General features: G+C 33.8%; 1 protein-coding gene across 1 annotated transcript in view; it reads right to left on the bottom strand.

Moving 5' to 3' along the window:
- The window catches only part of LOC129218399 (E3 ubiquitin-protein ligase HUWE1-like), a 736974-nt gene that overhangs the window by 388678 nt on the left and 325910 nt on the right, over positions 1-22386 (bottom strand). Inside the window, exon 34 of the mRNA XM_054852650.1 lies at positions 13881-14177. Coding sequence (XP_054708625.1) covers positions 13881-14177 — 297 coding nt within the window. The remainder of the gene's footprint in view (positions 1-13880; positions 14178-22386) is intronic.

The raw sequence follows: 22386 nt of genomic DNA, 5'->3' as shown, positions 1-22386 counted from the left end.
TCAATTTCACCCCTTTACTCTTTTCCGAGAAAGTGCGCGAAACGACTGTCCTTTGGTTAATCTTCCTGGAAAGCCTATTTGTGGAACGCATTTCTCCCTTTTTTCCACTGCCTCCTCAGCTCTTGAAACTTGAAGACAATTCCTCTGTTTCTGAGTTGAAGAAAATGTTTTTGTTTGCTGCTTTAAAGATCATTGGGCTTCGAATCCGAAAATGATAGCATAGCCGGAATTAGAGACGAAAGAGGTTTTGTTGGTCTGGTTTGGTGTGTGTCATAGGTCATAATCAAAACGACTTTTGCTAACCAGAGTATCCATTGCAATCACATTGATTTTTCAGCCAGTATTTACTGCGTATTCTTTTGGAAACCTACAGTCTGTTTAAAATAGTACATTCTAGGTGAAAGTTTTTGCATAATGAAGCGAGCAAAACCGATAAGAAGCTTTTTTAAATCCAAAAAAAAAAGTGAAAATGACGAAAAGGATGGCAAACAAAAAAAGAGAAAGTTAATGTCGTCTGAAGAAAACGAAATACAGTCTGCAAAGCAGCATTAGTCCCATCGAACCCTTCTGAAGGTAATTTTATTTTAATTCAAAAGAAAAACTGCATAGCATTACATGAATAAAATGTTTAAAATCGAAATGACAAAATAAATCTAGATTATTTCTGTTAGCTTGGTTTGCATTGAAAAGTAGAAAATAAAAAAGACTTCTGTTTATAACACTCAAAAATTGCTGTTGCTCTTTCAAATAGATATTTATTTATGTAAATTCTAAAGCAACTAATATAATTAAAAAATAAAGACTTGAGAGGAGGACAGTGGTATGCATTTGAGCGAATAACTTTCTACCGCCTATATTTCTTCCCTAATTTTTTTTAATTCAAATTTTATTAACTGCTTTAGAGTTAGCATAAATGTAAATACATAAAAAGCAACATATAAATATTTCGATATGAAAAGCAATTTCATTTTTGTGGGTTATAATTCAAGAAGTCTTTTATTATTTTATTTCATACTTTTAGTGCAAACCAAGTTAGCAAAAATAGTCTTTATAGTTTGGCCACCGATGAGATTGAAAGTCAAACATCCAGTTTAAAGGCGAAAATGGAAGTACCTATTAGCTTTCAGGGATGCCAGCTTTTGTAGATGTGTTAGCCTCTAAATTAAGCAGTCACACTAAAATGAACCGAACACGCTTATTAGATATTTGATTTCCCTCTGATCTGGATAGATTGGTTTTGACAAGACCATTGCTAGAAAATTTCACTTTAAATTAAATGGAGGCAAAAGAAAAAAAAAGTTAAATTTTCAATAACATTAAAATAATAAAAAAAATTTATTTGCTTTTGTTTTGTTTGACACAAGTATCAGAATTGGGACACCCCATTCCAAAGTATGTAAGATTCACATATTTTGTCCAATATAACAGAGATTTCAGGAAAGACATTTGATAAGATAAACAAGATGATGTTACTTTCAAAAGTTACCCTCAAAATGAACACTCAACAATCACAGACATGATATACTTTCGTTCAAAAACAAAGAAGACAAAGAACTTCAGCACTTTCAATTTCACAGTTTTGATAATATTTCTATTTCAATTCTAGGTTTTGAACACTCTCTGGAGAAGAGACTTTCACTAGAATCTCATTTTATTCTGCAATTCAAATCTATTTTCCCTTATGGGTTAAATTCTTCCCTTGATAATAAATTATATACAACATACCATAACTCATCTAAAAATCTTTGTATTTATTCACTGTTTAGATTTGGAAATAATACAAGTACTTCTCGTTTTAATAGAGGACCAGGAAAATCCCCTCCTCGTTTCTGCATTTTTTCGCCCATTGAAATTCTTGATAAGCTTGAAAATTCATTTTGTCATTCTTATGACACTGAATATGTTAGGAAATTTCTTTTTAGTCTAAAACATAAATTTCTTAAAAAACTAAAAAATTTCCTTCCAAACTACCTTTTTAAAAATTCACTTTGAATTTCTTTGTTATGATCTTCTGATCTACAAAGTTGGTTCTACTCAACAACATCAAACTTACTACTGTACTTTTAGTTTTTTGCAAAAATCCTTCGACTATTTAAACTTTTCAAAACTACACAGTAAACTTTTGGATTTTTTTTCCCATCAAAGATCTACAAATTGTCTTCAGCTACAAATTCAATCCTCCTTTCTCGAAAAAAATTCTAAACTATCAGGAAGTTGCAAAAAATTTTGATAAATATTTGAACTTTGATTGTAATTGTGCTAATTTCTCTAATTCCATCTTCTTCAACTCTGATCTTGGTCATATTCTGACCGGTGATTTGAATTTAAAAAAAAAAAAAAAAAAACTCGTTAAACTTTTTAGTTTGGGTACTAAATATCGGCCTAATTTTCATATTAATTTCCTAAAAGCTTTTAATAAGCTTACATTTGAACTTGAATATTTTTTAAGAAAAATCTATTGTTTTAATGTTCCACTTAATGCATTTCTTGAATATAGACACCACTTTTTAATTGATCTGAAATCACGTTTACGTGATATTGTTAACACAGAATCTTCATACTTCCATCTCTCTGCTGATGAAAATAATGCCATTAATGATTTTAAAAAAGCCTTTGTCTTTACAGATGTTGATAAAGCCAGCTCTAATTACTCTATCTGCTGCAAAAAATTATATGCTAATATTTTGAAAAATGAACTAGAAAAAACCACCACGTATGTTTCCTCCAAACTTAATGAATCCTCCATCATCAAAAAATTTGCTGCTGCTTACAAACTTTTTAAATTGCCACGTCCTGATTCTCTTAACTTACCTTACTTATATGCAATTCCAAAATTTCATAAAACACCTCTTGGATTTCGCTTTATTTGCTCTACCACCAACACCATCGGAAAAAATCTGAGTGTAAAGCTCGAACAGTTTCTCAAAAAAATTCTTGAACAACTTAAACTTCAACAAATGAATTGGTTCTGGATTGTTAATAATAGTGTTGAAGTGATCAATTTACTTAATATGCTTGATATAAATTACTTAGAAACTTTTGATTTTGAAAACCTCTTCACCAATATCCCACTCATTGAACTTTTTTCCTCTGTTTCAGAACTTTTTAATTCGGTCAAGGATTCCTTTGATTTTAATGAATTGTTTTTTCTTGGTCTTTTTAAATTTTGTATTTTCAATAATTTTTTCAAAAATGGTAATTCATGTTTTCTACAAATTAATGGCATAGCAATGGGAGCTAATTTTAGCTCTACATTAGCCAACCTTTTTCTTTTATATTATGAGAAAAAATATTTAATTGACAATCCTTCCTCTACACCTCTTTGTTGCAGATACATTGATGACCTTTTGTGTATAAATTTTCCTAATTTTTCTGAACTTAGCAAAACTATTTAACATAGTTCATTAACGCTCAAAAAGACCAGTTCTAATCAAAATAGTAGCTTTAATTTCCTGGATATCAACATACAAATTGACTCAAATTGTTCCACTACAATCTATGATAAAAGACATGAATTCAATTTCACAGTTAACAGCTTACAAGATTTTTCCTCCTGCTTAAGTAAAAAGGTTTTTATTGGCATTATTGTTTCGCAAGCTATCAGAATAAAAAGAATTTGCAATACCATTTCTGCATTTTAGCAAGAAATTTCAGTACTCAAAAACTTACTTTTTAATAATAATTTCCCTAAAAATCTAGTTGAAAACATTTGCTTAAGTATAGCCTTTGATGAGCATTTCGCTTCTTTTGAAACTGTTTAACTGTTAAAATGTATGATACAACCATGGCAAACCATTTTTTTATGAATCACCGGGGTGGATGAATTTTTTACACGTGCGAAACAGGAGACTCGGTATGTCTATGGACTGATTTCTGGATATGTTTTTATGTTTTTAATGTTATGTTGACAAATGGAATGTTTTTTTATCAGGTTGAACAATGGATTGGGTTGTGTTTACATGGATTTCAAGGTAAGACAATTTTGTTATAGGCAGGTACTGTCCCGTGGAAGGCTAATTATCGGAACTTGTTTTCCTAATTAGTCGAGGCGAAACCCCCTGCTTTAAGTTTTAGGTTTGAGCTCTAGTTTATTGTTTTTAGCTTAGCAAGTGGTGCTTTTGCCCATTGTTACTCTATATTGCATGTACTGGAGCTTAAACATTCTCTTCTAGTTCATAGTTAAAATTTTGGTCTTTTGACCATAATTAATGAATCCTCCACGGCTGATGAGTTTTACATGCCAATCTCTCTTAGATCATAGATTTCCTCAAATTAATGTATATTAGTTCTTTGCTTCTTTGATTTCATGAGTTCTAATAATAACACTCTCAAAATAAAGTTATATGTGTAGTAGTAATATATATATATACATTTTGCATACGAACTTTCTTTACTTTCACTTAAAAGTCTGCTTCAGTTTCAAATCCCGGTTTTCCGATTGCACTTTACTTGTATTGACCAAATATAGTTGAAGTGATAGAGGGGGGGGGGGGGCAGGGGATACGTGACAGGGTTGGTAGTCACTTTCAAAAATAAAATGAGGGAGTTTTGAAGGAGTAAAATGAGGTTTTGAAGGAGTACTAATGGGCTTATCGACCGCCGCACTCAGCCGTGCGGGGGGCCCGCTACGCGGACCCCCCGGGCGGTGGAACCTAAGGCCTACGGCTAAGAGGTGGGGTGCGTGCGGAGAAAAGTACTAATGGGCTGTCATTAAATGATATCGCACTTTTTTTCAACATTTTTGACTCCCTTCCCCCTTGTCACACATCACCTAACTCCTCCTCTTGTCCCAAATATCATGTTTTTTATAAACATATTGTTACAATAACTGTGTGGTGTCACTTTTTGTCAACCTTTCTCTTCCCCCTGTCACAATTTCATGATCCCGTCTCCTTCTCAAGGCTTGTGGATGACCATTTTTACTATATCATAACTTCGATTTACTAAGCAATTGTTTTTTAAACGTAATCACTTAATGTAGTACGTCTACTTAGTTTTAAATATTTAAATCATCATAATTACACAACCTGACTTTTGCTGCTGAGAGTGTGGTGGAAGAAAAAACAGCACCATTTAAGCATGTTTTACTTCACTTAAGAAATGTTTTTCACGTTCAACTTTTATAACTTAACAATGATCAATTTGTGAATCATATCTTTATGAAAAAAATAAATGCACGAAATTACTACATTAAAATCGCCCTTGTGACAAAGTTAGTTGTCGATCAAAATATTATAAGTTACTGTCATAGAGAAAGATTATGAAGTCTTGAACTAAAAAAGAAATTTGGAAGGAGTTAAAACCAAAATGAAGGAGTTTGAAGGGCCCTTCAAAAACATTTTTTAAATGAAGGAGTATTGGAGGAGTTTTGAAGGAGCGTACGAACCCTACGTGAGACCAGTAGCGTAACTAGGGTGGGGCAAAGGGGGTGGTTCGTCCAGGGCGGCATTTTTTTAGGGGCGGCAAATTTACCCTCAATATTTTGGAAAAACAAACGTATTTTCCCAAAACGGATAGTATATTTTTAATCTATATTTGCAGGCAAAAAGAAAATCTCTTAGAAATGTAAGTCTCTCTTATCACTGCCAGAATAAAATTACTAAGATACCAAACAAGAGGTTTTCTTGATAGCATATCAGTACAATTCCTTGTTTCTCAGTGAGAGGATGGCAGAGGAAAATCATGGAATCAATGTTTTTTTTTTTGTTTTTTTTTACTGTAGAGGTTAACTCGAGGAGGAAGAAAAACAATGAAGTTTTCCTAAATTTATCTTTTAGAAAAAGTTAACACTTGATTATAAGAGAGTTATTTGAAAGCCTCCTAATAAAACAAAAACTTCCTTTATTAACATCAAGAAAATGGTGGCAAGATTTAGAAAGGGAGGGGGAAGGATCCTTCAAAATCCTTGACAATATTAGCAATTTATTTTCGTTTGATTATTATTTATTAATTTTTTTTTTCCATCGGCCATCGACCATTTAGAGAAAAACAATCGGCCAAAAAATGCCATCGATCGAGCCCCACTAATAATATAAAGCTATAAAGTTTTTAAATGCGCTAATCTCAGAGACTAATGGTTAAAATTGAAAAATTCTTTTTGTGTTGAAAAATCCATTCATTGAGGAAGGCTATAGGCTATATAACATCACGCTATGACTAATAGGAGTGGAGCAGCAGTTAAAAATGTTATGAGAAAGGGAAAATTCATATTATAATATGAAATGCTTGGAACTCAGCTTGACCTGAAATAGCTTCGCGATCCAGTGGGCTTAGGTTCGGGTCAGCCATGAGGCAAATCTTGAGGGTACTTTTCAGAGAAAATTCTAAGCAATGATAAAAATGATTTTAAAAAATATATATATATCACTCATTTGGACGAAGAGTGCCAGAATACGAAAAAAAGAGATTTTACAGAACAAGCGTTTGAAGTTGAAATTTTCAGGCCATTTGCATTAAAAAAAGTAAGCTTACTGTGCTCTCCTGTAATTAATATAAGAACAAAAAATCTGTTATTATTTTCCAAAGAAGATAACGTCATTTAAAAGTGTTTGCATGAAAAAAAAGAAAATGAAAAATTTCGTATTGTGGCACTTTTTTTCCCAAACGAGCGATATATACGTATTGCCTGTTTTTTCTTGTTAATTGACCATTAATATAAAGCTGAAAAGTTGATTTGAACGAGCTAAAGTCAGGAACTACGGATTCGAATTGAAAAATTATTTTTGTGCTTAATTAATTGTGCTTGTGAGTCCATTCATTGAGGAATGCTATAGGCTATATAATAGGGTGGAGCGAATAAAAAATGAAACTTTTTTTTACAAGTTGGGATTGGAGAAGACTTAAAAACAAAACAAAAAAAAAATTGAAATCGGATAATATCTTCCAATTATGCAACAAGCCTGAAAATTCTGAAAAATGGATTTTTTTTTTTTTTTTACGGATTTTTAATAATTTTGAGTCAATTTTTTTTTAATGCTCTAAGACAGAAATGTTGCAATTGGTGAAGTCTTCAGAAGTTAAAAAGAAATATTAAAATCGAATAATATCTTCTAATTCAAGAACAAGCCTAAAATATTGAAAAATTAAGAATTTCAGTTTTTTTTTTTTTTTTTTTGAGTTTAAAAAGAAGAATTTTCTTTTCATTTTTTTCAGTAATATAGGGAAATCTCTTTTAACGAGCTGATGTGTGCATCACATGACTTCCTTTTACACCAATTTAATGCTATTTCCCTATTATTGCAATTTTAATGGGATTCTCTCTCTAACTCTTTAAATATCACTAGCAATGGCCACATTGAAAGCAGATTTAAAAAAAAAAAAAAAAATCGCCAAATTTTTCGCCAAGTTGGCGACAAAACTTGGCAACCAAAAGACTGGCGATATATCGCCAAGTGACCGCCAAATTATAACACCACTTGAGTTTGCATCGAAATTAACAATGATTTCCCCCCAAAAAGGTGCAAAAGACCCCTTTAGAAACACCCGAATGCAACCAAAATAGGAGGTGCACAACTAGACCCCACTACGAGTCTATGTACCAAATTTCAACTTTCTAGGACATACCATTTTTGAGTTATGCGAGATACATACGCACATACATACAGACGTCACGAGAAAAGTCGTTGTAATTACCTCGGTGATGGTCAAAATGGATATTTCGCGTGTCTATACATTCTTAGGCACTTTTCCGCATGTGGTCGAATCGAAAAAAAAAACTCAACATTCATTTGGGGGTGAGCAAAATGGAAATAAAGGGCGATTTTTGAGTGAAAATTTTTTCGCGAATACAATACTTCCTTTTTTGTAAAAGGAAGTAAAAAGCACTATATTACACAAAAGCATTAATTTATTTCTTGATTTTGAAGGTATCTTCTAACCATGCAGAATTCCCATTCTTTACAGTAATTAGCCATTTTCAGAAGATAGAAGTATAAAAAATTTAGTAAAATTTCTACCATCCAGTACACAAATCTTATTTTTAAGTGTTACTTGTTGAACCCAATTTATAATCAATTTTTTTGGAAACTTGGGCAGAAATTTATCTGGATTTCTGGTGTAGCTATGTCTCGATTTTAATTCGCAAACATTAAACGAAGCCTTGGTCACTAGCTTCACGCATCTTTCGACAGCCTGCATAATGGCAGGGGAGTAATTTTACATCCAAATCTGGTGTAGTACCTGTTTTGAAAAAATTTGTTAGTAATGTTTCGTAGAAAAACTGGCCGAGATAACTTTGTTATGCTCCAAGCAACAATCTCTGTGTAATCAGTGGCTTCAAAATTTAGGGATGGAATAACAAAGTCTCTGATGTTCTCGACTTTAGAAACAGGCTCTCTGGCTTTTAAAACCTTTTAAAAACTCTAGTTCTCACATATGCATCTTTTCATCAACAACCATGGTTATCAATAAGTTTTCAGGATGTGCAAAGAAAAAGATTCTTTCTATACAGAAAACTTGGTTCAGATTCTCAGGCAAGTATCCACAGGTTTGAATCGCTTTGTAAACATGAATGAGACCGTTCATGAAGTTTTTGCTGTTCTTTATTTCAATGGGCATTTAACATTTGAGGCATGGATGCAAGTTTGGTGATGTGTTCAAGACGGAAAATATTTTCAGCCTCCCCCCCCCCCCTCCGCCTGCATGCAGGCTCAAGGAAAAATTTATGTGTATAAATGTTGTAGATTTTTACAATGCCAGTTTTGGAATTTGTGCTTGATTTAAATTTTAAGCCTTTAAATTGTAATATTTAAGCGTTTTGACATCATAATTCCAAAAAATGTAAAATCCGGAAGTAAGTGGCGAGAGGGGGGTCTGGGGGTTCGCCCCCAGAAATATTTTCAAGTTAAAGTCCAAAAAACGCTATGGTAGGCCATTTTGGTAAAGTTCTGGGAAAGGAGGGGTTCAGGGACTCTTACATCAATTATTTCAAACTGATAGTCCCAAAATCACAATTTTGGGCAGCCTTCAAAAATATTAGAGAAAAGGAGGACGGGGGGGGGGGGGAGGCGCTCTAGGCTCTCCCGGAAATCGAAGTTTTAAAAACGAAATTATACTCCATCTTTCAATCTTTCATAACGTTTATTGAATGCACTATAGAAGTGATGGAGTTCAGGGACCCTCCTTCGGCAATATTTTGAAATTGAAGTTCCAAAAACGCAATTTTAGACGATGTTGGATAATGTTAGGGGTAAAAGCGTTCGCAGCGCCCCACCATTAGTTTTTGCCGATTCGTAAACATTTTTATTGTAGCAATAAAATGGCTTAGGAATAAGGTTTTCACTTTTACAACATAAATCAGTTCTGATCGGAATGTCTACATAAGGTAGCGCCAACAAAACAGAAAAGAAGGAAAGGTGGGGGAAGGGTATGGTCGACTAATGATAATGAACTGGCACCATTCCCCCACGCAGTCTTCATTTGAAAAAGAATTATTTTATAAGATAGCAGGTGGTGAAATTAGCAATAAAACATCGCTTCAGTGAAGTAGATATATTTTTTAAACAGGGCATCGTTTCCAATATTCATTAATTAAAAAAATAAATAGGGGAAATGAATCTTAACCCCAGGCAAGGTTCCCGAATCGCATCCCTCTTAAGGCACTCAAATACAGCCTAAAGTGGCGCTTTAAATTTTCAGCATCAAAACATTTTCCGAAGAGAACTCCGGAAACCCTTCCTCTGAGTTCACCACAAATGTCCTAAATTTCAATTTTTAAGGCTTCAGTATAAATTGTTTTGCAGGAATAGTACCCCTCTTGCCTATAAACATGACTTATGACAGCCTAAAAGTTTTAATACTTTAATTTCGGAAACTTTTTGAAAGAACCTTCCTACACCCTTCCCCCTTAAGTAATCCAAAGATAGCCCAAAACAAAGCTCTTAAAATTTCAGAAACGAACATATTTCGGGCTGGGGTGCGGAATACCCCCCCCCCCTCCATTCATTGTGTTTACTAAACGCAGTGTAAGTTTTTGTTTAAGATTTATTTTTCTATTGAGAGAGCAACTCCCCTCCCCACATCGCCAAAGACAACAGAAAGTTTTAAGACTTCAATTTCGAAAATGTTTCAAGAAAGACCCCTGAATTCCCTAACTCTTAACTCACTCAAAAATAGCCAAAATAGCATTTCAATACTTCAGCATGGAGAAATTTTCGGGGAGAGAGAGACCCCCCCCCCTCCCCGAACTCCTTCCCCTTGGACTTAAATTTGCGGTTTCGCCTTTTCATCACCGAAGATTTAAGAATTTAAATTCTAAAACTTATTGAGAGAAAGCTTCGAATTCAGCCTTCTTAAGCCTTTTAAAGATTACCTAAAGCTGAGTTCTGAATACTTCAGCTTTGAATATTTTTTGGGAAAGGGGAACCCCGAACCTAAAAGTTTTAAGACTTCAATTACAAACACTTTTCGGGAGAGGGTCCCAAATGCCATTTCACTCAAGTCGTTTAATTATAGCCTCAAAAATAGGTTTTAATAAATCAGCTACAAAACATTTTAATGTTAAAACACCAAAACCATCTCTCATAAATTCCCCAAAGACTGCCTAAATTGGTGTTTTTAAGACTTCAGTTTTTGATTTTTTTAAAACCTCCCCCTCCCCACTTTTACATTATTAAAGACAGCCTAAATTGTTTTGACTTTTAAATTTTTAAGAGTTTGCAGAGGAGAAATATCAAACCACTCCTAGCTTCAAAAATGGCTTTCAATTCAGTTTTTCGATATTTTATACCGGAACCTTTGAGTAACCCCCCCCCCCTACATTGTCCAAGATATCAACGTTTTAAGACCTCATCTTGGGTTAATTTGCGGACTGTACCCTCTTCGCAAGAGCAGCGTTTTTTCGCAAACTCGTGCTGCCGTTATTTTTCTTCTTTCCTTTCTCTCTCTCCCCCCTCCCATATTTCCATTCTAGCGAGTGTTAGATTCAATGACATTGGAATTTAGTGATTCCTCAAGTCTTTGTAAAAAAATGCAGGAACGGTTGCCCATTGGTGTTTCTAACCAGCTTGAAATTGCCCCTCGATTATTTCCAAAATTCCCATTTTCATTGAAATCTTCAAAATCCCCGATAGTTTGTTTTACCTGGTATGTGGACGCCCTTTGCTGTGGCGAAAACATTTCATCTTGTCAGCAATCACTCTCATTCGGTGATTCAGATTCAACTCTTAAGACATTTTAAGAGAGTACATAATTTTCATTTATGCGTGTAAAATTTGAAAAAAAAAAAAAACCCTGCAAATGAAAAAAAACGAAAGGATGATCGAAAATAGCATGAGTAAAGGCTAAATTTTCAATTAGAGCCGATTATTTCGAAAAATCAGGGAGAATAGCGAGCAACTCCTCGGTCTGCAATGCAGTGAGTTGGAAAAAACAGAGCTATACCTAAAAAGAGTAACGGCGCGAGTCGAAAAGCCACTCCTTCAAAAGCACGTTGCAAAGAAAACAAGCCCATGGCGGAAAATCGAGAGAATGACAATGTAAATTCGTGGTTATGGAACGGTTCTAATTAAAGCATATTTTTCAAACATTCAAATTTTCTTTTTAAGTAAAAACTGAAAGAAAGTCATCGAATTTCTTTCCGTCCCGACCTCCGTCTCGGAAATTTTGTCCAGGACGGAAATCCGTCCTGAGACGGAAGGTCTTGCATCCATGATTTGAGGATAAAAGTAACAATGCCTTTTAACAGTCAAGGGCTTGATAATCTATTACCGGCAGTTTTTCACAACCTCTGAGACGTTCTCCTATCGGTCCAAAAAATAAACTTGAACCATTTGGTGTACCATACAAATGCTGGAAACTTGACAAAAACACCATTTGAGGAATAGAATAAACAAATAGCCCCTTTGCAATTGGTTGTCAAACATCAACTTTGAATTGACGAATCGCGCCACTTTTCCACATGTTATAATTTTTAGTACCATCATAACCTATGATGTCTAATAAATCGTCTAGTGAAATTCGTAGTTCATTTAGACATGAAACAATGCTATTGACTATGTATGCCTTTGGCTGATCCGGAGTTTGGAGAAGACACGTGGCTTTGCTTATGAGTTTGAGAATTAAAATCAAGAGATGGCTACATAAGAGTAACATCGAAATCCAAATAAATTATATTTTTTCCAAAATATCTGATTAATTAGAACCAACAAGTCACACTTAAAACAATAAGACTTAGGTACTGGATGGTAGAAATTTTGCTAAATATTTTATAACCTTCTAGTATCTGAAAATGGCTAATTACTATGAAGAATGGGACTTCTGCATGGTTAGTAGATACCTTCTTTTCCCTATATTACTGAAAAAAAAAGAAAAAAAAAAAGATTTTTTTTTTTAAATCCCCACAAAAAAAGCTGGAATTCTCAATTTTCTTTCAATTTCTTAGGCTCGTTCCTGAATTAGAAGGTATTATTTGATTTCAATATTTCTTTTTAATTTCTGAAAGCTTCACTAATTGCTAGGTTTAATAGGAGTGCAGCAACAATAAAACGTTTTATGAAAATGGGAAAATTTATATCTATACTGATATTAAAAAGCTGAAGAGTTGGCGTGTTTGAACGCGCTAATCTCAGGACGCCATGTTACACTGTTGTGATCAGCTAACAGATTTTTGAACGCATTTTTTTTTTAGTTTTTTTGATATTCAGGTACATAATTTTATTTTGTAGATTTTTTCAATTGGGTTTTGTTTTCCTTACTTCTTTGACGTTTGTTTTTGCTCTTATAGTTGAAGATAGTTACTTATCTAAGTAAATTTGATTTGTTGCATTATTCACTTGTGATTGTTTTTTATAACGTTTTTATTATAGCATTGTTTATTTCGCGAAACACTAAATTACAGGGGGAAAACTGTTTCACTCCCTAAAGGGCAGGGTTATGGTAGCGTGGTTGATTGGCGCATTATTCGGTGTACTATGTAGTTAGAGGATTATTTTGAGTTTTAAAGTTACTGTTAATATTCATGTGTTTTGACGAATAGTTTTAAATTGCAAAGATACTTTAATAGGTCTTTTGAAAAGGTGTGTATGCATTTTAGTTGAAAAAAAATGTTAATTTCACATCAGAAGGGGGACGGGGGGGGGGACGTGAATTTTTTTGTTCAACGGACTTCCTTTAACTTCTTAGCAAGGACATTGCCGTGCGGGCACTGCTAGTATGTTATAAATGACTATCAAAGGCATGTTCTACATACAGGTCTAGGGCCAGAAAGTTTTGCAGCTGTCCGCATCAAGCTATTAGAAATTCATAATCCGTCAGCAAAATTTTGCATGTGGTTTCAATAAAAAAAAAATAAACAAGTAGTTTTTTTAAAATTTCATTTGAAATATGGCAGGAGGAGTGCCCCCCCCCCCCCCCCAAGATGATGGTACATCTCTCTAGATTCTATGAAGTACTCCTCTCTCAAGAATGAGACCCCCCCCCCCCCCATATCAAACTGAGATCTAAATCTTTCTCAAATTATCCCCTCCAACTAAGTTTCAACGCTCGTATTTCTCATTCCTTCGACTGAGGATAGTCCTTCTTTTTTAAGGATTGTTCGCTTATTGAAGCGGCATCCTGAACTCAGCATAGGAAATGGCTGCTACTTTTTGCCATGAGATATAGGGAATGAAATTTTTTGAAACATATTAAGGAAACTTTATAGTTAGTTGAATGCTGTTGAAACCTATTATGATTATTTTGCTATTTACAGAAGTTATATTATTTACAGTTGTTTATTATATGGATCAATAAAATGAAGTTAGTTTTAAATTAACTCTGTTACTTCAATCTTCAAGAAAACTTTCAGATATAACAACGAACGCATCTGCTAAACCTTAGGAGTTTAAGAGTTACTCCAATTAAGCTCGCAAATAAAATAAAATATCAATACAAAAAAAACTTACTGGAGGAGGAGGACCAACAGCACTTCCTCTTCCCAATGAAGAAGGGTAACTTAGCAAGTAATCTGTTGCTTGCTCAAGTGAATTTGTATTTAATAAAGCTTCAGTTGCTAAACTTCTTGAAAATCCCATATCAACAAGTTGAACTAAATGATCTTGATTCACACTTGTATCATCATTTTCTAAAAATCTTCTACTGCGAGTAATTATTCTATTAGCTGAAGCAGCTGCAGCAGCGGTATTTGTTATAACTGCTTGAGGCACAGGTGTTTGAACTTCATCTCCTTTTGTAAGTCTTTCCTATTAGCAAAATAAGAATCTGTTAAGCAGTATTTAAACAAATCAAAGCAATACAAATTGCATGAAACACACTGCCAGCTTAGTCATTTCCAGCCGAGGACTGCAGTTTCGTGCTTATTAGCACTCATCAGCCGGGCATAGGAAAGTGACTGAGTTGGAGATAGAAAACCTCTTAAGGAAGCCAAGAGTGCCAAACAAACTGGTAGCTAACATAGAATTAGCGCAGACCAGACGAGTGACCGAAGCAATGGTTCAGTTCAACTCAAGGAATGAAGGGAAGGCATGGTATATTCAGTAAATTACCGGCCCAATAGCCCCCCTTGCCTTCATTCCTCGAATTGAACCGAACTATTGCTTCGGTCACTCGTCTGATCTGCGGTAATACTATATTAGCTACCAATTTGTTTGGCACTCTTGGCTTCCTTAAGGCTTTTCTTAAGCTCTCCATAAAATCTGACACGGCGAAATCACGGAATCTGTGGCAACACAGAGGGTGTACCTGTAGAGGGTCTAACTCTTATTTTTTTTGCACTGCTAATTGGTCAGATTTCATGATGGACAGCGTCAATCACTGAGTACCTGAATGGAGAGCCATAAATCTAAGCTGTGCCCGTCGGTACTGTTTTTGCGATCGGACAAGGGCAGAGAGAGCAGCGAAGGATTCGAAGGATCCTGTTGCAAAACATGTTTTCCACCTGGCCTGTTTCCCCTCTGTAAGTTAGTAAACATGTGTTTTCGTTTCAAAGTGTTTCTAGAGCTGACTGCTTAAGATTTCCGAGAAATTGGTAGTCAGCGAAAGGAATAGCAGGGAAAGCTGTCTGAGTTGTCCACTCAAGTTCTCCCGCCAAAGGGTGACAGATGAAAAGAAGAAAGAAGACCATGTGTCAAGAAATTAACTTATTCTGCAAACTAGAAAATTTGCAGAATGCATAGAAAATAGAATTGTGAAATGAAGGCAGAAAAAAAAAATAAATAAAAAATAAAAATAAATAAATAAATAAATAAATAAAAACAGAAAAGAAAAGTTATAAAATAAATTCGAGTGCTTTATTAATCATCTAAATTTCAATATTGAACATGGTGCGCACAAATGAACAAAATTTTTAAAAATCGAATTTTTGAAACTACTGCACATATCACAATAAGTGATACTTGAGAATAAATAGGAACACTCCAAGGGTTTTTTTCCCTTTTCAGTTACAAACAGGGGCCGAGGGCGGGAACAGAAATTAATGTTGCGAGGGAGGAGGGGGATGTATAATAGTCATTGAGATAAAAGACGCAATTTCAAGAACTATCACTAGCAAAAACATAAACATTATTATTCCACTATAAATATGGATGTTATTAGACATTAGTCATTCGCCCTGAATAAAATTTTATCAATTCCACAATGCTACAAGTTAGAAATAAATTCCCGTTCCTTGAATTTATTTTTCCATATCAACTGATGTATTCGACTGCACTCGGGTTTTCAATGCAACATTTCAATCCGAAGAAAGGAGTAAGTAATAAAAACTACCTAATAACATAACATAAAATCAAGTTACATGATATAAAGTGGAAACAATAGATCGCAGTCTGAAGGAAAATCTATTTCTACTTCTTTCATTCGATTTAAAACTGCTCAGGGTTTGAATTTATTTAATGCAGTAATGAAAATAATTGAGATCAATATCATTAAGTACAATAATGACACCTTGAGAATAAAAATTAACATTACCCAAAACCGGTGAACTATGCACTGGAAAATTGTTAAAAGTCATTTTATAACAGCCGAGCACAGACCAGGCATAAAAAAAAAAAGGTTCAAAAGGTTCGCATACATGCAAGGAGAAAAAAAAATCTAATTTTATCAACCCAGTATGTCGAAGGGAAACATGTTAGGAAATATTTTTTTTAGCATTTCATTGAACAAAAGAACCTTTCAGTAATTCATGCATTAGAGAAGTACCGAGTAGCACTTTGGTCGGGTATCAAGTTCCAAGTTCCAATTATGAAGAACCACCGACACACACGTGATGAATTTTGAATTCAGTGGAAGAGTAGTATATACTTCCACGGTACACACAAATAACAGTTTTGAAAACAAAATTTATTGTTTTCCCGGTGATTTTAGTCTTTTTTTTTTTTTTTTCGAAACTTGAAGGAATTCTTTGGGCGTTTTTCACGGACTTTCGAATAGGACTTGAATTAAAGAAATCGGTTACTTATTTCGGGTAGAAAGAGCCATTTAATGCCATTTTCAGATCCTAAAATTAAAATTTTAACGGTTCGGTTCTTTTTTTGGCGTTCGAAAACCCCTTACGTTCCTACTCGGGTGGCCAAATACCTCCCTACCAAATTTGGTCCAGATTCGACGAAAAGTGTGGATTTGTATATGGAACATACATATACACACATATTTTTATACATATATATACATATATATATATATATTTGTTTATGCGCGTGTGTGTGACGGAAATAAACTGTTGATTAAGTGGTCATAAAATCGTAGGTTTTCAACTTAGGTGGATAATAAATACAATAAATTATTTAAACTTCAACTTTTTTTTGTTGTTATTTTACATTGCATTATAAAAGAACACGGTACATTGAATTTCAGGAAAAAAAATATTGATTTAAGTAGTTTTATAACATTTTCATTTCCCATTGTATTTATGACCACTTTACCCCATGGGGTGGAGGAAATTGGTCATAGCATGGGATAAAGTGGTCATAGTTAAAAACAGCTGCAAAACTGTTACAAATAACCCTATTATTTGTATATTTCGGTTATTTTTATAGTTACAAGTATATGTACGAGTATATGCGGGTATGCACGAGTATATACGTGTCGTGTAAACATGAGTAAACATGTTCCTATATGAATAAACACATGTATACATCAGATGCATGCATGTGCCTACTCAAGTATATTCGTGTATACACGAGTATATAAGCATGTATACGTGATTGCCTACAGGAGTGTATACGTGACTACACGAGTATATACGATTCACATGTATATGCGAGTATATACGCGCACAAACGAACATCATTTGCGTGTTTGCACATGTATCTCGAGTATATACGTGCATACCTGAGTTTCTGAGTATGTACGTGTATAGTCGTATATATAAGTGTACATAGATACACTACTGGCCATTAAAATTGCTACACCAAGAAGAAATTGCCAGAATGAAGTTAAATTTTACACACGTGATAGTAAAATTGACATTAGAAAGTGATTACAAATTTAAAGCAAATTGATCATTTATGGTTGGAAAAATCTCGAATAAATGGAGGTTTAAGTTCCCTGTTAAGCCACCTCTAGCGTGAATGTACGATGTACGAAGCGATACAATCGGGCATTGAAACATAACAGACTTCTACGATATCTTGTGTCATCTCGTACCACAGTTGCTGTAAACGTGCCACTCATCTGATCAAACTCATACGTTTTATCACTCACGACGGGGCTCCCAGGAGCCGTTTTTTAACATGACGATGCTCGGTCACACACAGCAAAGGTGTAAAGGATTTTCTCTTCCACATGATCACTTTTTCTGGTCTGCGCGATGCTCTGGTGCATATCTGGGATCAGGGTTCATACCCTTTAGGCAGAAAAAAATTCAAGCACTTTTCAAGGTAAAAAATTTTGTTTTCAAGGCAATATCATAAATTTGTACAAAAAATATTGTATGCAGATTTCATTTACTACAAACACATAGAAATAAGGCAATAATACAAAAAAGTATAGGAAAGCAAAATTGCTTTTTCTACAACGAGAGACGCTTTGATGAAAGATCTACTGCGTTGCAAGTTTTTCTGAAAATGTTTGAAAAGTTTGGTCATAAAGAGAAGCAGATACCAAGAGGTTTAATTTTGAGGTTTTTCAAAGGTTGCAGCAGTCAGAGGTTTGTATATTTCCTAGAATCAGCAAATTAATACTTAAAAAAAAAACTCTCATAAGTGCTTTTAACTTTTATGAGAAGAAACTAAAATACCCAAGTTCAATGGCATTGCCAGAGAGGATTTTTTGAAGTCACTCCCCCCCCCCCCCCCCCCGGTTTCAACATTTATTTCCAATATCTATACAGTGGTTTATTACAATATAAGGGCGGTTAGGACAAAAACACTACCCAGAAAGTCATTTCAGTTTTCACTATTAAGTTCTAAAAATATTAGGTTTGCAAATCATTTATAAGTATGCAAATCAATTATTCGTATGTATTTATTAGCTGTTCAGACAATAAGGCATTTCAACTGTCCTCGAGTAAATTTAAAAATTAGGAAGTTAGAAAAGTTTATGAAAGTCCACAGTCTAGTCTCTACACCTCAAAATATACAAAAGCAGCTTAAGCAGTGATAAATACTCTGAATGCAAACTTGAGCCTATTCAGCTTTCATTGATTAACTTGCAATAGACAATAAATGTGCAAGTTCAGATTTATAGAGCCATATTTCGAAATTGAAAAGATTCACAAGAAGTTGACATATATTATGACAAAAGTAGTTATATTTTGGGAAAAAATGGGTTATTGTTGAAATTAGAATTTAAATTTAGAAAGGCAATAATATTCAGGTGATTTGTGAGTTCATAAAAAATTACCTGAAAGTTTCAAAGAGCAAAATGGGGCGAGGGGGGGGGGGCAATAATTTTTAAAACTAAGACCCCTATTACTTGAATATACATATGTACAACAACAACTTTTGCTATGCATACAATTCATAAAATAGTTTATTAAGTCAAAATATTTTGCATAGAAATACCATGCCCAGTGCCTGTTGATAACCAGCAACAGGCACTGGGCCTAGCTAGGTCAATTTATTAGATCCAAATGAAGATGAATGACCCTCCTTAAGCTATCTACCCCTTTGCTGATTAAAGCCTCTTTCGGAAAGCTCCAAGTACCCACAACCTTAATAAAGTAATAATTTTGAACATTTGAGGAAAAGGGGAAAATTGGAGATATAGGGAGGTAAAAGCATAAAAAAGAACACTACTGGATTTCAAGTGAATAATCATAACACAACCACCCCTGTTATACACCTTATTTATTTTAGCAGACATAAAAAAAATGATGTACTTATAAATAAAATTATATAAATAAACTTTATATTTAAAATGAACTTTTTTTTTTCAAGCACTTTTCAAGGTTTTTCAAGGGCGTACGAACCCTGGGGATCACTTAAGATGGTAAATTAGACAGCCTGTAAGTTTGATCCAATTAGTGGCGTGTTTACAGCAACTGTGGTACGAGAAGACATAAGACATCGTACAAAACTGCTGTATACCTTGACTACGAAGAGAAGGCGGATGACTTTGAAGCGAAACCTCATTTTGTATCATTTGTAATAGGTAGAATCAACCAGAAAGCATTTAAAAGTGAGAGTCGTTCTCATTGATCCTATCTATTACAAAATAATTACAATCAACCTATTACAAACGATACAAATGATGTGTTTGCTTCAAGGTCAGTCGCCTTCTCTTCACGGTCAAGCTTTACCACAATGCTCGACCATATCGATTCTTAAATTCCAACTAGAGGTGGCGCAACAGGGTACTTAAACCTCCATTCATGTGAGATTTTTCCAGTAATAAATGATCATTTTGCTTTTATTTTGTAATCGTTTTCTAGTGTCAATGTTGTCATCACGTGTGCAAAATTTTGTTTCATTCAGACTATTCCTTCTTGGTGTAGCAATTTTAATGACCAGTAGTGTACTTACATACATATATACGGGTATACACGAGTTAATTCGTGGATATATCCAGTGCGTGTCTACTCACGTATATATATTATATGTGGAAGCAAGAGTATATACGTATGCTTACGTGTAAACACGATTCTATACCCGTTAGACGTATATACGTACATTTACGTGTAAACACCAGTACATGTATCCACGTATATTTACGAGTATATCCGCTAATATACATGTATGCTTACAGAGTGAATCCAAGATCTTGGGCAAAATCTAAGTGGTGTGAAAGGGGAGGATAGGAAGCAAAGAATCATAAGGAACTTATGGTCGCTGACGCTACACCAAGCACAAAAGATCATAAACTGATGTTAGCAAAACAGGTCACAAATTTGTAACACAAAGATGGTTTTACCCGACATTTAGTTTTTAAGAAATATTTAGAGCAGTTGTTAAAAAGTAAGGCCCGTAGTAGCTCTAATACACACATCGCAACAAAGGCGCAGCGACTGATGAAAGTTTTTCAAAAGTCTCGTAATTGCAACAGAGTGATTGCGACGCATGTATTACAGATGCCGGCCGCAAAAAAAAAAAAAAAAAAAGTTTCATCAATCACTTTAAAACTTTCTTAAACCGTTGTGTAAAATTGTCTTTTTGTAATATATTTGTGACCTGTTTTGCATCCATTAGTTTCTGGCTTTGCGTGCATGTAGCGCGTCAGCGTTGAGTTTGTGGCCATATGTTTCTTATGATTCTTACTTCTTATCCTCCTCTTTAACACCTTTTAAAAATTTGCCCAAGAGTTTAAATTCACCCTGCATACATGTATATCATATGCTAGTATGTAAATGTCTGTACATACGCGCCGAGTACGTACGCGAATCTACCTGAGTATATAAGTGTTCGTATATGTACGAGTATAAGCAGCTATATACGTGTATAGTCGAATGTATATCTGTATAGATATAAAATACTACGAGATACCCAAATACGTGTTTATTGGTGCATTTATGTGAAAACGTATATATACGTGCCTACACGAGTATATGCGTATGCATGCGCATATACTCATATATTTAACATTGTTTACTGTAAAAACAATACATATTAAGTGAAATTATTATTTAATTTATATCTGCCTTGTACTTAAAGATTAAGTGACTTTAGAAGAACAATATTCGTTAAGCCTAATATTATGACCACTTTACCCCATCTTACTAAAATTGTTCTAAAAAATTATTCAAAATAGATTCAGATAACTGCTAATGAGTAAGAGTTCATGAGACATGTAGAACGCTTCCTGCACAGTCAAACTGTTCATAATTCTAACAAACAAAATTTCCCAAGGAAGTTAAAAAAGGTGTTTAGATTTTAAAAAAATTCATAATCACACAAAATATTTTTTTTTTACCAAATAAAATTTTGCCAGTTGTAAAACTTTGTATTCAAAAAGTAGTTGCTAACTGCACTACTCTAAAATAAAATTTTCACATTCATTCGAACATTTATTTCCAAGTTATAGCCATTTATTTGAATTATGACCATTTTACCCCATTAACCACTTTCCTCCACCAGACCCTATATATAACTAGCAACGATTATTCATAATTTTTAATAGACTTGGTAAATATGATACATTATGCACTGTTTATCAAATTTACTAGTTTATTCACATAATTTCCTGGATAATGCAATAAATTAGGATTATTTGTGGAGTAATGAGATCTTAATTACAAAAATTGAACATTTTCAAGCAACACAAGAAAACTCGATTGTCTAAACAATGAAAAATGTCTCGGTTGCAATCAAAATTTCTAATAATATTTCAATATAAAAAACTGAAATATGCCATTTTTCGTACATTACTATCATTTCTTACCTTGGAAACTGTATATTAGATAATAGTATTAATTCTATTTTTTAAAAAAATTATGTTATTAGATATTTATTTTTACCTAAACAAAACGGAACTTCCAATTTAATTACATATTTAGAATTCTAGATAATGTCAAAGTCTTGAAAATTAAAGATCTGAAAGTAAATGCACAACACAAAGCCTCCATATCAAAAAGCAAACTAAGCCAATATTCTCAAGAAAAACATTTTCTTGTAAGATAACCTATTCAGACTCATTCTGCTGTGACTTTCAGAATTATTACCAACTTTTTTACTAAACTTCATTTTCAAAGGCATAGTTGTGTGTGATACATCTGATCCTACAAAAAAAAAGACGATTATTTTTAATTAATATTTCTAGTTCTGGAACATTGTCAAGTAAAATATTTTTTCTATACAAATTGACCTGATTTTTAGTAAAGCTATGGATTTTTATTATATTCACCACTGATAGCCACAAAATGTCTATTTCAGAAATATTCTCACCAATTCATTTTAAAAGCTAAGTGTAAACTAAGTGTAAATGTTTTTACTCACTTGCATTTCTTTAATAATGAAAAGGCAGTTAATCTTGTCCCTTAAAGGACATTTGTTTCAAATCCTGTATCGGAGAATCAACGTG

This window comes from Uloborus diversus, chromosome 3 (assembly GCF_026930045.1).
Source record: "Uloborus diversus isolate 005 chromosome 3, Udiv.v.3.1, whole genome shotgun sequence".
NCBI classification, from domain to species: domain Eukaryota; kingdom Metazoa; phylum Arthropoda; class Arachnida; order Araneae; family Uloboridae; genus Uloborus; species Uloborus diversus.
This window is presented reverse-complemented; position numbering and strand designations above follow the sequence as displayed.